Below are 18,096 nucleotides of genomic sequence, written 5' to 3' on the forward strand. Positions count from 1 at the left end.
TACAAAAGCCAAGTCTAACCAACTTAACTGCTGAAGTTGTTTTGAGACTTTTTAAGAATTATGGTTCTAATAGAAGATGATTCTCAAATATGGAGACTACACTCATTTTTTTATAAGAAACAAAGGTCGATGTTGAGTACTCCAGTTTCTTAATGTTCTAGAAATGTCAATACTCACTGTTTCTTAGGAGGTTCTTAATTATGATGTCATAAAAGATTTTTTGAAATTTTCGTGACCTTTTTTTCACGTTAAGAGATTCGCTTCCGTTCTCTCCGATGCTGTATTTAGACGTGGTAAGTATATTTTTATCCTTTGTGTCTTAAATTCTAGGCCAACAGGGCAAAAATGTTCTTGGATTTTACAAACTTTCGTTGTTCTCAGTTTTATCACGATTTAATAGTTTCTTAATTTTTTTGCTTCGAGTACTGAAGTTTCTTAATTTTTCTGACTGTCCAGTACTTGTTTCGTATAGCCAGTTTCTTATAAAAAATGAGTGTATTCAAAGTAGGAGAATATTCAGTAGGAGAATTTTACCTGCAATAAGCCCAAGTCAAAGTGTTCTATTTAGAACAGTTGGAGGCAAATATTTAGACTATAGAAGCAGTGATGAAGTCATGAAAATTTTGATTCAAGAATTTTGACCACATGAGGAGAAGAAGCCTTAAAGTTTTAGAAGCAAATTTGTTAAATCATAGGCAAATGTTAAAGCGAATGACCTGAGTTGAAAGTTGAGACCTCGACCAGTAAAATTGCGTTGCCTCGATTTCATGCAACCTGTCATATTTGATTACAGACGAACTTCGGACATGTCAGGAGATTTCTCGTGAAACGAAAAGATTTTTTGCAAAATTCATCCTTAAATTAACACTGGTACGAATGTTTGGAAGGGATAAAGCCGTCCATTTGCTAGTGGCAGATAAGGATTTATCATTATTATTAGAAGCTGAACAGAGGAAGCCAACGCTACGATCAAAGCATTGTTAGCCAAAGCCACAGAAACAACGTTGGCAAAAGAGAAGTGTTTATGTTTCAGCAAAACAATTTAACTTTTGGATCATTATTAATAAAAAATCTACGTATAGCTAATTGAAATATGTTCAAAAGGAAGTTTGTTACAAAATGTATGTTCGATTACATGATATTTTGTTTATTTAGAAACATTTTGAACATGAAGAAGTTAATTGGTTGGGTTAATTGGTTGTTTTACCATAGATCATGATAACACATTGGCTGTGCAGATCATTAAAAACTAAAACATGTTGCATCGTAGTTGTGATTCTAGTCGTGATCGTAAAAAGTGAATTTGAATGTCCAGTATTGAAGATAGTCGTAAATCTGGTTGTAAATCCGGGCATGAAACTGGTTCTGAATCTGCAGTTGGGTTTGAACAGTACTGGGCTAATGCTAAATGCATACATCAGACTACAGATAGTGCACGCATCCAAGTTCATGGCGAATCCTTTCCAAAGAAATGAATCACACCATGGGTTCGCTCTCGGGTGATCGGAAGACGAAAAATCAGCTGTTTGTGCTATTCACCGAATAAAAATCGACAGGTACGGAATAGTTTTATCCAATAGCTACGAAAATCGCCCAGGCTTTCTTATCATGGCACAAAACAAGGAGGGGAGAGTTACAAAATGGCTGAAAAAACAGGGGATACCCCTCCCAGAAGACGACGAAACAATAGCAGCTGTGGAGATTTGGTACTTCTGAACCGCAACTGAAACTGGCTACTGAAGAATAGGAGTGGCAGGAGAAACGAGACTTTCGGCAGCCTTGCTTTCAAGAGGGAAAGTAAAAAGCGATTCTAATTTCTTTTAATCCACCAAAATGTTTGTTAGTGTAGGCCCAAAACTTGCAAATAAAATAGAAGTAATGCTGATAAAAAATTTTCTTTCAAAATAATGAGTGAGGAAACAATGCTCAACTCTCTAAATATGCTAAAGAATGGTAAAGCACCCGGTCCAGATGGTATTCCTGCTAATCTAATGAAAGATTCTACGAAATTTATTGCAAAAATTACGCCAATTTTCAAATCTGGAGCTCGAAATGAGAAAATAATAACAGGCCTATTTCCGTTCTATCCATTTTGGCTAAGCTATTTAAAAGGACTGACTTCCTTCTTTCAAATAGAAAGTAAATGAGCCAATTTGCCTATCGTCATCTGCATTCGACCATCACCTCTCTAATAGACAAGAACGATGTCAATTTCGCGCTCCTTCTAGATCAATAAAAGCGTTTGGCATGGTAGATCATGAAATACTTATCAGAAATCTAAAATATATGGAATTGACAGCACCGAGGTAGAGTGGTTAAGATCATATCTTAGTAACCGACACCAGTTCGTTAAACGGTCAAAAGTCAAATTCCCGGACAGTTACATGTGTAATACCCCAGGAATCCTATCTAGGCCCATTGCTGTTCAACGTGTATCTGAATGACTTTGACGAATGCCTAAAATTCCTAGTCCCTGAAGACAGAGCAAACTGCCAGAGTTGCCACCATTTTATTTGGATGGTACTAGAATAAAACAGGTTCATAAAACGAAATATCTAGGACTTGCTGTAGATGATAAGCTAATCTGGAATGAACAATACAAATTAGTCGAAGGTAAATTAGCTAGCAGCCAATCATCACTCAGGAAACTAAAAAACATCTAACCACAATCTCAACTGCTTGATATGTATCATGTTGAAAGCCACTTGCCAATGTGGTACGAGGAGCCCTCTCTGATACTTAGCTAAGCACTCTGCAAAAATATCAGAACAGAGCATTCGATCTGATAGAGTCTGCGAGAGTAAAGGATGCCTGGAATAAGAACTCCCTGAAAGTAAATCAACTGATGACCTTTGACCAGGCGGTAATGAACTACAAAATTGACAATCAGCTTTGTCCTGAAGGCCTACAAAATAAGTTCATAAAAAGGTCTGTCATATCAAAATACAACATGAGGAACAGCAAGAGTCTCCATGTACAAAGACTAAAATTAGAACATACCAAACAAATTTTCTTGTACACAGGTCCAAAAACTTGGAATAGTATCCCACAACCTACAACGAACTATATTGGGCATACATTTTTGTAGGCTACTCACTTAGCAAGCAGAGAGATCGATACTTTCTAGGCTTAATAGCTTGGCATAAATTGAACTAAACCGGGTCTATTTAAACTGCATCCTCATCTTCATTTTCGGGAGGAACACTTTTCATTAACCTCTCTTGCTCTTGCTCTTGCTCCTCTCTTGCTTCGACCTTGAATGAAAATATTACTTTCTTAAAACGTCCATATCGCGATAAAGTTGAGAAAAGTTCTTGGATTGATATCTTAATAAAGACTTCCAAACTCAATTCTAAATGACTCTTAAACATACTCTGAGGTATTTCCACCTTTTGGTAGGACAGCTACGGAGTGCATCACATTTCAAGTAAGTGCACTGTTAGTCCTGTTCTGTTTACCTGTTTCTTTCTTGATTGAATCAAACATGTAGCTGTAGATATCAGCCACGGGGGCAATCTCGAGCAAGAACCGCAAGTCGTAGGGGGGCAAGCAGGTGTTATTCTAAGAAAAATTTACAACACCACAAATTCAAGTGCTGGTAACTTTTTTATTAAGTTTTATAATTCTACTTTGACAAGAGCAAGTGCGACAACAAGGATGTGAGAACCACTGGTTTAAAAAAAGCCTTGACTAAAGGAAAACTTGAGCGGAACGACGATTCCTACATTCTGCGAAAAATTATTCCAGATGGTCGATTTTTTTACAACACTACAATATTGAAATCACAACACCACAAAACAAAACTACAATATCAGAAAAGGATAACAAAACCACGTTAGAATCACCCCTGGGGGCAACTAGTGGAAAAATTACGGGAAGTTTGAGGGCACTATCCCAATCTGATGTGCCTCGAGCATTTCCCTCAAAATTGGATATAGATTAAGTAGTTCTTTGTAATATCAAGGCTACAAAGCAGTTAATAATCAAAATAAGACAGAACAAATAAACAGCCAACAACTGAAAACATGGAGATTTAAGTAGACGCAAAACGGAAAATCGGATCTTCCAACCTTGGAAAAATCATCTAAGTATGGCCTTAAGTAGTAATCCGAGGCAGTATCTGGCTGCCACCGAAGGAAAAAAAATAAACATTTGATGCTACGAAATCCCTGAAAAATGCATTCTTTGGAAAATGCTATTTTTAAAGAATAACAAAATGCTAAATCATAGCACAGATCAGTGGTAACGGACCCTAGGTGTTAGGGTCCCTGTAATCAAAAACTCTTCACGTCGCAACCTCTCTGTTTTATTCCATGCAATTCCAAGCATAAAAATCTCGAGATGAGGTCAAATACAAAACAATTGAAAAAAGCAAACACACTCTTCTACAATACTGAAGCTTTTCGTCTGACACTGCTCAGAGAATACGACATCAAAATCAGTTTGCATGGTTTTACTTTTTATATATTAGCACTGTCACGTAAATTTGTATAAATTTTTTGGATGGTAGGAACGCAGTCCTTTTAAAATGACGGAAGAGCTCTACTAGTACTTTAAACAATACGAGGATTCATAGCATGAAACATTTTGTGATGTCTTGTTTAATCTGACTTTCAAATCGTAAGGAAGTGTTACCAATCCATGGTAGTGACTTTTTTTATTTTGAGGACTGAGACCAAGTTCAATGTTCTAAAAATAGCTCTTAGAGGAATTTTTCAACTTTGGTCTGTTTTGTTTCATATTCTACACCTTAAACTGCATAAGCTCTAACGTTTTTATGCTGATATCATATTTTGCACGATTGTTGCAAGATTTTGACTTAACAGACCATACTGGTTAACACAATCAATCCAACATCACTAAGTAGATACAAGGACCATGTATGCCAAAAAAATTGAATAGACTTTTTTCTGATGGGGACACAATCTCCCAAACGGGTTAGTTGGGACAAAGTCACTGTCCCGATAAAACTCAGAGAGGCATCTCCTAAAGTTTACATCACTTTAATAAAACATTTCAGTTCAGTCTGTTCTGAAACGGCTACCTCGTGAATGCAATAATGTTGTAAAATTTTAACCGCTTTAACTTGTGATTAACAATAGACTTAGGAGGGGGGCAAGTAAAAGATTTACATCAAACCATGTACCATTTGCATAAACATGATTGATAATCATATGGCAAAATATGGACAGCTGGGATGGACAGGGACGGATTTAAGTAATAATAATTAGGAGTGTTAGACACTAATTGAATTTCGGCATCACACCGTTCCGGTCACTGGAAAATGATGGAAATACCCATTTTCAAAATTCGGTTTTTAACTTTAAGATAAAGAAGATAAGAAGATAAAAAAGTAAAATATTGACGTTATTTTGTTACTTCTGACTACCAGAAAATGATTTTTACCGAATGGAAGCAAAATTTACCGAAGAACACAGAATTATTGGGGGTTGTCGCACCCCCTACGCCCCCCGCTGAATCCGTCCCTGGGGGCTAAGACCACATAGGCGTTATTCGGGTAGCTAAAAACGAGGAAATACTTACAGGAACTTCCCAATACGAAGCATCGTCATAATACTGTTCTTCTGTTAACTGGTCTGCAAATGCAATGGCGAAGCCTGCGACAGAATTCGTGAATAATGATTATTTCCGCTTCATTTTACTTTAGATTCATATAAAAATATTCTATAAATATGGGCAAATGCCCGGCAAAACTGCGGTAAGTATCGGCACCTGGAAATTAGCCTCTTAACGCCGCGTCATAAAATTAACGCAATTGAAGGCCAGAGTAAAAGGTCCTATAAGGCATCAGAAAATTTTTCAAAAGACACAAAACTTCATACCAGCAAAATTTAAAAACTGAACTAAAGGTGCCACCCCTGGAGCAGGAAAGATATGGAACTTCACTTCAATTCTGTTTACTGATTGCTTAAATGATCCACTTGCGTCAAGAGATGTTGTGACGTAGGATCGCTCTAGGTTTGTTTTCACAATGCAATATGGTAACGCTAACCTGGGTAGGTCAAACCCACCACCCAAAATCGGGTCAAACAAACCCACAGCGAACCCAGGTGTAGCTATGTCCAAACTGCAAAAGTCAAATGCCCAGTTCACAGAGGAACGATTGCGTGCCGTTCCATATTGTTCCGTATATGGAACGGCACGCAACTATCGGCGGTTAAGTTTGCACGAGAACGCTTTAAACCATATCTTAGAGCATGCGACAGGTCACCATCTTGCATCAAATTACCTCACAGTGACAAATACTTCCGAAAATAAAATACCTTAAAATAAAGCATATGTAGATACAAAAACTTTAAAATAAACTCACCAGTTATGATGCCACCTACACTGGCAATTGCAAATGTTGCGATCAAAGCAAACAACTGGTACCCGGCTTGAGTACTAGCAGAACGTCCTTTGACAGCCGCCGTTGTGTTTGTTGATGGCACATTAGAACGTGACGGCCATATTGAATACAGGCTGCAAACAATAAGATAATATTTGCAAAAAGTGTCTGGAAAGGTACGATTTGATGCCAGTAGCACTATCATAAGAATAGAAAAGCGGGTGTGCCAACTGGTCGTAAAATAACTGCCCTGAATTAATAACTGCCCTGAATTAATAGCTGCCCAGAATAAATAACCGCCCTGAATAAATAACCGCCCTGAATAAATAACCGCCCTGAATAATTAACCGCCCTGAATAAAAAACCGCCCTGAATTAATAACCGCCCTTAATAAATAGCTGCCCTGATAAATAACAGCCCTGAATAAACAACTGCCCGGAATAAATTACCTCCCTGAATAAAAAACCGCCCTGAATAAATTACCGCCCTAAATAAATAACCGGCTTTGGAGACAACTTAACCGTAATTCCGGTCGGAGAATAAGGCAACTTAGCAGCAACAACAACAATTATAAAACTGGTTGCATTGGGAACGTTGTTGTTGTTGTTTATTAGCAACGCGTGCAATGGCTTCTTATCTTAACGATTGAGATATGAAACTGCATGTCTTTCTTGTTTTTTATCAGTTCTTGCTATGTAATCTTAACTCTCAGTGAAAAAGAAGGCCTTTGTTGCCTTTTTAATCATCTAAGAAGAACTGGACAAAAGACCATGGAAGGGTTACTGCAACATATCTTGTATAGGCCCAATAAAAAGTCTTTCAAAATGATGTAATCAGTGAACCTTGTTTTAAAATTTAAGACATCATCAGACTCATAAACATTTATTAAAAACGTATTCAACAGTTCACTTTCAACAAAAATGATTCAGGTAGAAGTAAAGGAAAATCCTCGGTAACAGAGGAGACAATAGTGTGAAGAGGATAATCACATTTGGGGCATGGTCTGAGGACCAATCAACACACGGAACTTAGAATTGCACTTACTCTTTTCCATATGCCTTTTCATCGGCACATGCAGCTGCAATGGCACCACCAATAGCTGCAACAATTGCAGGCATTCCATGAAGGTTGTGCACTCCACACGTGTCATGAATCCTCAATTTCCGGTTTAACAAAGGCTAAAAAGGACCAAGGAGAGGGATTTTAATATACAAATCAAGTGCTTTGGCTGAGCAATCACAACAGTCTTTTTTGGTTGCCTGGGAATACTATAAACAATTCAACAGTTTGATGGGGTTCGGAACCCCATCAAACTGCAGTGGCGAAGCTGGCCTTAAGTCAATGGTCATGCTTTGTATGGGACAGAAAGGGGATGGGGGTCTGGGGGCTATGCCCCCAGGAAAATTACACACAACCACACCCTATAGATGCTCGGAAAAGGGGGGTAACGCCCTTTTTAGTATATTGAATCAAATAGCTCTTGTTTAGATCGCAATCAATGATGTCAAGGACTTCAACATCTAAATGTTCTTTCCACCCCATTCTCCAATGTTGTGTTTTGGAAATATCTTTGGGACAATGTTTTTGAAAAATTGTGCATTTGAAAACCCCCAACAAACACTACTGATCATACTGGAAAAACATTGCAGATGAGAGAGTATTATATCTACAAATATTTTTCAAAATCTAAACTTTTGATAAATCAGCAAGGGGTTAAAAAATATCCACTCTCTTACTATTAATTATTGACACTTTTGATGATGTTTCTGAATTAAGATGAATTAGGCAAGATAAGCCCTCAGTGATAGGTAGGCCCTCCCTTGTTTATGATGCAGGGAATTGTGGGATGCTTGTTTCTTGGTTCAGAATTTTATACTTAGCTTCAATTTTATAAGCTTAATTTTTACATTACTTAATTAATCTAAAACAAATGTATCAAGGATAGTACTGTTTAGCATATACAAAAAGTTTTGACCCCTGTATTTAAGGTGTAACATGCCATAAACATCAACAAGTTAAGTCCAAGCCCAACATCAAGGGCTTTCCTATAACTTTGGTCTTCCATGTTTAAGAAACCCCATAGTTTTCCTGGCAACTGAAAGCCCTGGGGAAATCAAACTGCACTGAGAAGGTTGGCTGTGTGGAAGCTACATATATAGTGTGATTAAAAATCATTTCTAAATTCTATCCATCAGCAAATTATAGTCAAATATCCAATAACAGGCAAGTTCCAAAGTGCAATTTCATTATCAGCATCAAGTCATGGTGTAATATTGAATAACAGGCAAATTACAGGGTACAATACATTTGCATTGCATAGGGTACAATGCAAATTACATACATGTATTAACAAAAGTTATAGAGTAATATTGAATAAACAAGCAAATTTAAGGGTACAATTTCATTTATCAACAAAAGTTATGGTGTAATATTGAATAAACAAGGAAATATAAGAGTACAATTTCATTTATCAAAAAAAGAGCTGGTGTAATATTGAATGCAGGCAAATTTCAGGGTACCATTTCATTTATCAGCAACAAGTTATGGTGTAATATTAAATAACAGGCAAATTGCAAGATGCAATTTGAATTTTATTTTATACACAACAAGTTATGTTGTAATATTGACTAAACAAGAAATTCTTAAGAGAACAATTCTTTCTATCAACAACAGGTCTTGGTGAAATATTGAATAAACAGGCAAGTTTTCAAAGTACAATTTCGTCCCTCTCAGCAACAAGTAAGGTTGTAATATTGAATAAACCAGATGGAATGGACAGGCAAATTCCATCCATCATGTAAAATTCCATCCATCAGCAACAGGTTATTGTGTGATTTTGACAAAACAGGAAATTTTCAAGAGTACAATTCCATGAGCAAGAGAGGTTTTGGTGAAATACTGAATACACAGGCAAGTTTCAGGGTACAAGTTCGTCCATCAGCAGCAAGTTATGGTATGATCAGCAACGTAATGGTAGGATTCTCCATCGATAAGGGTCGGTCTTTGGTTTTCAATCACAATTTTGGTTTACAATTACCTTGCTCAGCCACACGCAAGTGATCCCTGTAGCAGTTAATAAACAATATATCTCTCGGAAATAGCTTCGATTGAATTTCCCCACTCCCTTGCAGCAATGTTTCTCAGCTCACAAGTAGACCTTAGATACTTCATGTATGGGAGATTTAGGTCGGTCATGCTGAAAAAAATGAGCATGACTTGGGGTCCAAAACGGGCCAAGATAGCATGCGCAAGATAGAATTCAGCCAATCAAATCAGTGCTAGGTTTATGATTATAATGACGAGGTCATGCTATTCCAAATGAGCATGACTTACCGCAGGGATACCAACTGAAAAGTCATTGAAACTCAGCCGACTCACAGGAGCGGTTGGGCTCTCTGAGGAAAGAAACCCTATGGCAGGTCATGCTCTCCAGAATGAGCATGACTAACCACAAGGGACCAAGGTAGGGAAGGGCAGTGAAATAATAAGAATCAACTGGACGAATGGAGTTTTGAGGGTACTTTTTCAATAAAGAAAAGTTTTAATCATTATAATAAATGTCTTTAGCTCTGAAAATTTTTAGTCATGCTCAGCATGACCAGCATGACCGCTAGCTTCGCCACTGGGGGTTCGATGGGCGACAAAACATTAGCGCAGCAGAGTCTATTGAACGCATGCAGTGGCGTTGCGTAACCATTCTCGCAGAGGGGGAGGGGGCGTAAGAGATGCAAAACCAATTTTACCGACAGAATTATTTTGTTACATTAGTATTTTGTTATAAATTCAACTCTACCGACGAGTTCTCTGAAAGTTGGGGGTTGTACACTCCCCTACCCCTAACGCTACGCCCCTGAACACATGTTTAAGTAAGTTTAGCAGCCAGGATTAAATCTGATATCACCCCGAATAATTGTAGAGTTAGAAATTTTCGTGTATTTCAATGGAGTAATAACTTAGGGTATGGAAAGCATAAATCCTTGATGTTGACTGGAAATACCTAGAAGCTGGCAATTTCTCCTTTAAGTCTTCCAATTTAGCTGGATAGCTTTTTGTGCAACACAAGATACCCTGTCAACCACGTAGCTGTAGATGTCGGCTAGGGGGCAAACTCGAGCAAGAACCATACCTGAGGAGGGCAGGCTTCAAAACAAGAAAACAGTCATATAACAGACATATTTATTTGGACTAAATTAAGCTCATGGAATTATAATTACGCCAAATCTTCAAAATATCATTCGGAAGAATGTAGCCAGAGGGGGCAAGTCGTTGTCAAAATTTTCATTTGGGGGGGCACAGCCCCCCGTGCCCCCTGCAGCTACGTGGCTGTACCCTGTGCATTAACGCTTGCTGCAAGTAATTCTATATCATATTACTTGGAAATAGATAATTGAAAAATTTTTATTTTCAAGGAAAGTGAACAGTTCATTTTCTTCCATTTGCCAATAAGCTTACCGTAAGAAACGCATATCCGCAAGTGCTCAAAGCTCCTGCTATCATACCAACCAACAAGGCTCCCCAAGGATTCAGTACGAGGTCAGCCATTGTACCAACCGCAACCCCACCAGCAAGAGAGGCGTTCTGCACATGGACCTGAAGTTTGAAAAATGCCTTTAACTGTTTGATCTAGGAATATACTGAGCAAGGCAGATATTTCATAAGACAAAAAAATTTGATTAGTTCGAGCTTTCAAAAGACCTTGCTATTGACTCAGTGATCATCACCCGTTTCTATCACCATTAAATTCTTTACTTGCAGTGCGAACGAAGTCACAATAACGCTATTCCATCCCTGTCACCAGATCCAACATTGAGGGATTTTTCCATAACGTTGAAAGACACTTGCTTAGGTTCTAAGGCTTAAGCTGGGAGAAAGATAGCACTTTGATGAACTTAAGACTTGATCCGAATGATTTATCGTTAAACTAAGGGAACACAAGTTACTGAATGAATGTTTAATACTACAAATAACTTAAATAACTAATTATGATTTTTTGGGATTGGATGATTATAAAAATTTGAAGAGCAGAGCACATCGGAAAGTTGAATCTTGAAGTGAAATTCGGAAACACTTACTTCTAGAAGAGTGTATTAATTTTTAGGGAAAAGCTACAATAGATTTTTATAAAAAAAATTAGGTTTGTTTGAAATATGGCCTTGTTTGCAAAATTTGTCAAACGAAGAAAATTCTTTACATAAGCATGCCAGCGAGAGGTGACAAAAATTGATATTAAGGAATGCAAGAAATTTGAACTTCAGGTAAAGAATTTCTTTTATGAACTGCCTAGAAACTACACAAAACAATGTTTCCATTAACACCTAGTTTTTAACAATTTTAAGAATATTCAAAAATATAAACAAATGAACAATAGAAGTACATTCCCGTACCATAGCTTTCAAAAACTGACCTTTAGGCCCTGGATCCTCATAGAGTCTTGCTTGCCAGTTGCCAACCAAAAAGATATAATATGATACTTTTCATCTCGCGGGCCACAAAAATTCCCTTCCCGGGCCGGATTATGGCCCGCGGGCCGTAGGTTGCCTACCCCTGACTCAGACCATAAGAACTTTGATTCGTGTTAATAATAATGCTTCCCTGTATATTAAAGCAACTTACCATACTAATTTTGTTTTCCTTGTTCAAAAGAGGAGACAAAATAAAGGTCATGATGACAGCAGCGGACAAAGAGAAGTAGGTATTGATGATTGCACGATTTTGCTGCGTGCCTGGTCCAAGCAAACCACCATTAAAACTAGGCCAAAATAGCCAGAGAAAGAGAGTCCCTGAAATAAAAGATAGTGTCGAATACATCGTCTGTCTGCCTTGTTTTGAAAAATGGTTTTATACTTGTAGTTTAAAGTGGAAAATGGGAGTTAAAAGCGTTTTTTAATGCAGGAGTCTCTTTCATCAATTATTGCCACACCTCGTGCGGTCACGCCTTTATTGCAGTGATCTGAAGGTTATTTCTAGAGCCGGTCTTATAACTCAGGTTATGAATAGAATCAAATTTACCTATCATGGCAAATAAATCTGAATCATAGGAGGCGCCTTCTTTCGTGTTCTCTTTTGCCAATTCGTCATTGTGAATTATTCTGGAGACAGCGAGGCCGAAATAAGCACCAAAGGCATGAATAACCATTGAACCACCAACATCTGTTACATGAAATTTATGAGAAAGAAGTTTTTCGTTCAAAGCATAGAAGACCACCTCCATCAAACCAATTATTAGAAGTTGAAAGCGAGACACTTTGCCAAGGACTGCCCCAAACGATATCAACACTGCCGCTGCTGCGAAGTCTGAGGTTATCAGCCTAAATAGAAAAGAAAAGTCTTCAAAGATGCAGTTGTTCGAGTGGCTCCAATAAAAGAAGCAATTGAGTTCCAATATGATGGTGTCGTAAAGAAAGATTTTTCGAATATTTAGATATTTATGACATAACCGGAATGAATATTATGAAGTACTTCTGTCAATCAATCACATTGTGTGTAATATATATGCTGGTATATGGCAACAAAAGCACAGGTTATTTCCCCATTAACAACAATACAGGGATGGGTGATACAGGCTTGTCTTAACAATAATTCATTAGCAAAACTCAGCTTTTGACTCACTATATTTTGGCCAGGTTTGTCTGATTTTGCACTTTGCAAAGGTAATTTATGATAATTCTCTATGATATGTGGTTGGTTTACAGTAAAAACTGTAAAAACAGATTATTATTTTAATATGGATTAAAATTATATGGATTAAAATTTTCAAAACAAAAACATTGCGTAATATTTTTTATTAGAATTCATGTTTATATGTTTATCTTGATATGTTTAAATTTGAAAATATTGGTCAACAAAGCTATAACTGGGGGTATGCTATTCAAAACGAATCTTTGGCACATCCGACACTATAATCAGGTGATAGACGCGTTCCCAGGTCCTTAAACAAGATGAATTCGACCCAATTAATTTTATCTACGTAACCACACTTTGTCAAGAAATTTATCCAGCGATTAAAAATAAATAACACGAGAAATCCTGAGCACAAAAAACTCAAGCCATTGAAATAAACTGTATAAAAATCAAACGAGTCGAATGCTTCAATCTTCAGTCACGTGATTGAAACTTCTTCTAAGTTTAAAGTAATTTGATGTACAACAAATTTTGCAGTAGCATCTAGTCTTGTTTATTGTTCTAATCCTAGATAAGAGATTTAATGTCTTTGCTTAAGTCTTTGCTAGTTTGTACTCATTGCAGGGATAAAACGTTTTCATTTCTTCATAAAAAACATTGAATACAATGTTGCGAAGTAAGCAATATGATGTATTTATAGTTTTACAGCTGTCTTACTATATTGATTTATATCAAGAATCATAAGGGATTGTTGTTAAAACCAAATTTTGTTAATTCTGCATTTCAATATGCCTATATGCATAAATTTAAAAAATAGAACGGTTCTTACATGAACTGGTTTCAAAACACCTGCTCAAATTTGGCAAAATCACATAATAAGGTAAAAGCAATCTTTTGGTGGTAAAAAAATTGAAAATGGTTTTGAAAAAAGCAAACATTCTGGGTACATTTTATGCAACCCAGAATCAGAGATTAAGGTCCAGTTTCTACTGTCAGGAACACACATGATATAAATTGGACCAACTGGCTGAGCCCGCCGGGGATCAAGCGCAAACACCCAGCACGCCAGATCGATAGTTCCCAGTCAAACCACAGACATATGGTCCTCGTCCTCTTTGCTTGAGTTATTGAGAAGCATCGCAACCAAGTTGTCCGTGCTGGGAAAAGGTTATAACGTGGGCTACAGTGGCGGCGCCAGCCACAATGCTAAAGGGGAGGGATATAAAAACTTATCCAGTGGTTCTTATGCTCCCTTTTTAAATGTTTGCTTCAGGCTTAAAGATTTTACTGATTACAAGGAGCAAGCAAGATTAATCAGTCTCATGGAATGATAATATAGAACAGCAGCCCTTGATTCCCTGTAGCCACTCGTTTGTATACAGCTATCAATTCTGTAGGCAAATGGAGTTCTAAAATAGGGATGGTGGTGCAAAACCGTGTACTTTCACGTTCCTAATTGTAGAGGGGGGGGGGGGGGTAAACTCCTCTTTTCAGAAATTATGCATACCCATTTCCATTTATTAACACCCACTCATTATGTATTTATACATAATTTCGGAAAATCTAAGCATCTCAATCTATTATGGCTCCCCCCATTTTAGGGTTTCTTTTAAAAAAAGCCAACCCCTTCCTTATTAGACCCCCCTTACAATTAGGAACTTGAGAGTAGGGGCACGTTTAAATATGGGTATGCAAAGTTTGTACATACAAAAGGAGGGGTAAGGAATGCAATTTTGTACATACAAAGTTTGAACATATATAACTGCTCAACAGGCTTGTTACGCTGTAGGAATTCTCGATTGCTAATTTCTTATACCCGTTTCTTAAAGAAATCTCAAGACTCCCACAATATTCAATTTTAGCATTTTTTCACCTACATCGTATATTGAAGACCTTCCCAAAGGTCCTCGGAATTATAGAAAAACACATGTTGAGAAGAAGTTCGAGGTTGGGTTTGAACGAAAAAGCTATGAGAGAGAGCGCAGTCGAGAGTAGGACGCAATTGAAGTATATATAAGCGCAAAGGGACATGTAATCTCGTTATGTTTTAGCTGTGATATAATGAAAAGAGTTAAAGGGCGTTTTGTACTGAACTCTGTATGTGAAAATGGCGCCATGAAAGGAGTTACCCAACAGCTCACTTACATTTTGATATCGACTTTGAAATGACCAGAATACGACCCTTCGAACCAGTTTCCCATCCATGCATTGACGAGTGTTGCCCATTGGATGACCAGAGCAGCAATGAATAGATTGTAACCAACAGAGCCATAGCCATATTTCCTCAAAAACGTCATCAGGAAGCCGAAACCAACGAATATCATCACATGGATATCCTGGAACACTGAAATAATAAAATTACAAATAGCGTTATAAGGGGGTCTTCAGGGAGGGAGTGAAATCTGCTGCTCTGGTCGTTTCTGGCCAAAGTTCCATGGCCCAAAATAATTGATAAATGCTACTGACTAGAAGAACCAAGATGGGACCAGGTCGTTTTTTACAAGACAACAGATGAGGAATTCTACGAGTTCATATGACTTTTTAAATCTAACAATTCCGTATTTCGTGTATCATTTTTGAGAAAATCCGCGTCAGGAAAGAGTGGGAAATTCCATCGAGAAGAGCCAGAATTTCGTAATCCGCGAAAAATTTTCTTAAAATTTCGTTTGTGATGTTGTTCGTGGCGTGATTTGAGGTTATGCGGTAGAAATTAAAACACCGTAAATCCTCAAATTGCCCCCCCCTTCGTATAAGCACCCACCCTAGAACTACAAATTGTCAATAAGCCCCCACTGCTATCGTGAATCCTCGAATTGGAACACCTCAATTTGATGATTTTTTGCCATCTGAGGTTGCCTTAAGCGTTTTATTGAATTACCACAATAATTCATACTTTGGTAAAGAAATTCATACAAAAATAAACGAGGTCTTTTAAAAATGTCTTCTAAGATCCCCCCCTCGAATAAGCCCCCATCCAAAGATATCAAAAAATTAATAATCCCCCATCAAAAAGTATCAAAAATAAATAAGTCCCCAGGATGCTAATTCGAGGATTTGCGGTATTCTAAAAATAGATTTTGATGATGTCACACTTTGGTACACTTTACGGGTGTAAGGTAAGAAACTTAGGCACGTTAACATATTTAACTGCAAAAAGACATTGGACGGGTATAGTGCAGGAAGATATAACCTTGAAAAAAAATTGTTATAATTCTTTCATTTTTGTTTTTTTTCTGATAAGCTTCATTATGGACCCCCGTCAATAATTTCACACTTGGCACACGCTTGAGCTACGAATTTCGTTGAATTATTCAAGTACACTGAGACAATTAATGCACGACAGGGGGTATTCTGTGTATTAGGTAGAATGTAGTCGAAGATAGAAGATAAAATTGAAAACAAACAAAACCGTAAGTTATTCGTAGAGAACACCAAAAGCAGGTCGTTCTTCGCTGCTTGTTTGCAAGGTTTGACAGTCTAAATTTTTGCTCAACAAAACATCTTACTTTGGTGGACCGCAAACGGAGATCATGCGTCTATGTCTTTCAATGAAAACAAAGAACATTTAAAAAGGAGATTCCACTGTACTTCTAAGAATATCTTTTCCTCCGAAATGTCATTGAGAAGACACAGAGTTCTTCAATGACGACGTCATAGGAATAGGTTTTCCTTTTTTAAGGATTTTTGAATTTGGACCAACTTGCCAGGAAGAGCATTTGGTACAAATTCAACGTGACAGAACTTGTTTCCAAGGCTTAACATGATAAATGTCCTTTAGTTTCTCTGTTTTACACCTTGTAAACGGGATTAATTCTAGCACATTGAAATTTTGTCGGTAACGTCAAGTGTATTTTTATAAAATAGTCTCTCTGGTCTCTTTGCCTCACCTGCAATCAAAGAGTGGTGAAGTACTTGTCTGCAGCTCAACATAGACACCGGAGCATGGGGGCGCGGTGGGAGACGGCTGCCTTGCCTCTTGCCCTCGCAAACTTGAACAGTATTCTTTATGTTTCTATTATTTTCCTTTTTTATTTGGCGCTTCGCCCCTCACCCATGTTCCGAAGCTCTTCCTGCATCTGCAGCACGCGGTGGTGCCCTTTTAGTGACCCCCCCCCCTTAACTAATGCAATGTTATTCTATGCATTACTTTCCTGTCTGCCTTGACAAAAAAGTTCGCTGCTATTTTATCAATCGACTATCCCTTTGAAATCGGATGCTTGTTTCTTCGTGACCCCCTGTCTCGTTGCTTTGAATTGATGAAGTTAATGGGCAACAAGACAAATCACTGATTGAAATCACTGATTGAAATCACTGACTGCGTAGTATTCTTCAAATAACAGTCAGGACCGTTACTCAGAATATTTTCCAATATTGCTTTGAAACATTACACCACAATGTTCAATACACCTACCTAGTATCCAGCCTTTCCCCTAAAAGGCTGACCAAAGTAAAGACAAATTACTGGCGGACGAGACGAGAAATTGGCACTTACTTGGATAGAAATATGGGATGCTGTTTCCACTACCGCTCACACGACTGTTGATGGTGGGGTCCTCGTATGGTGCATAGCTACCAAATGCTGCAAACAAGATGAGCAGGATAATCTGAGTAATAAAAAGAAGCAGGGAGAAACGCTTTCCCTTCCATGCAGCTATCCTGACGTCCATGTCTTAAATGTTCTCGAAGATCCACTGCAATCGTGCAAAGTCTGGAGCGCGCCACTTGCACATATGACAATACGCTGACAAGACACCACTTCGTTTGCTGAATACACAAGATAACTTGTGTCACAGACGGGGGCAACACTACCGCAAGCAAATAGCCTGCTTGCAGATTCCGTTGACAAAGACTCTGTTGACAAAGTACTGTACTATATCAGAGCCAGGTGGTTGTATAGTAGGGTGTGGAGAAACATAGGGCGTTGCCAAATGGCCGTTGAGCTCGTTATTTTTCCAAATAGATTCATGGGCAAAAATATCATTTAAATCTAAATACAGCATTTATTCCAAGCAATACCCTTAAAATACAAATGATGGATGAATAACGAAAAGATTGGTTTCATTCTACCTTATTCAAAATTCATAATATCAATATTGGCGAGAGTTTATCTCTTTTTTCAATGGCAC

General features: G+C 37.8%; 1 protein-coding gene across 1 annotated transcript; it reads right to left on the reverse strand.

The window, feature by feature from the left end:
* Window positions 1-1,004: 1,004 nt before the first annotated feature.
* Window positions 1,005-17,748, reverse strand: LOC135694365 (ammonium transporter Rh type A). The gene is made up of 9 exons (XM_065213061.2): window positions 17,463-17,748; window positions 15,116-15,314; window positions 12,359-12,657; window positions 11,963-12,129; window positions 10,802-10,939; window positions 7,394-7,527; window positions 6,332-6,483; window positions 5,545-5,618; window positions 1,005-3,254 (listed from the first exon to the last, which is right to left on the reverse strand). Exons 1-9 carry the CDS (start codon window positions 17,635-17,637, stop codon window positions 3,168-3,170), a joined length of 1,425 nt encoding a protein of 474 aa, XP_065069133.2. The 5' UTR covers window positions 17,638-17,748; the 3' UTR covers window positions 1,005-3,167.
* Between the last annotated feature and the right edge of the window lie 348 nt (window positions 17,749-18,096).

Source organism: Rhopilema esculentum, chromosome 8 (genome assembly GCF_057945365.1).
Source record: "Rhopilema esculentum isolate cy_ngs chromosome 8, ASM5794536v1, whole genome shotgun sequence".
NCBI lineage: Eukaryota > Metazoa > Cnidaria > Scyphozoa > Rhizostomeae > Rhizostomatidae > Rhopilema > Rhopilema esculentum.

What these genes read in the sequence shown, in the direction of transcription:
- LOC135694365 (XM_065213061.2), bottom strand. Translation starts at nt 17,637, where the DNA reads ATGGACGTCAGGATAGCTGCATGGAAGGGAAAGCGTTTCTCCCTGCTT. An exon ending in AGATTTATTTGCCATGATAG is followed by an intron (nt 12,130 to 12,358) that starts GTAAATTTGATT and finishes CTTTTATTTCAG; the next exon opens with GGACTCTCTTTCTCTGGCTA. An exon ending in GAAAAGGCATATGGAAAAGA is followed by an intron (nt 6,484 to 7,393) that starts GTAAGTGCAATT and finishes TATTGTTTGCAG; the next exon opens with CCTGTATTCAATATGGCCGT.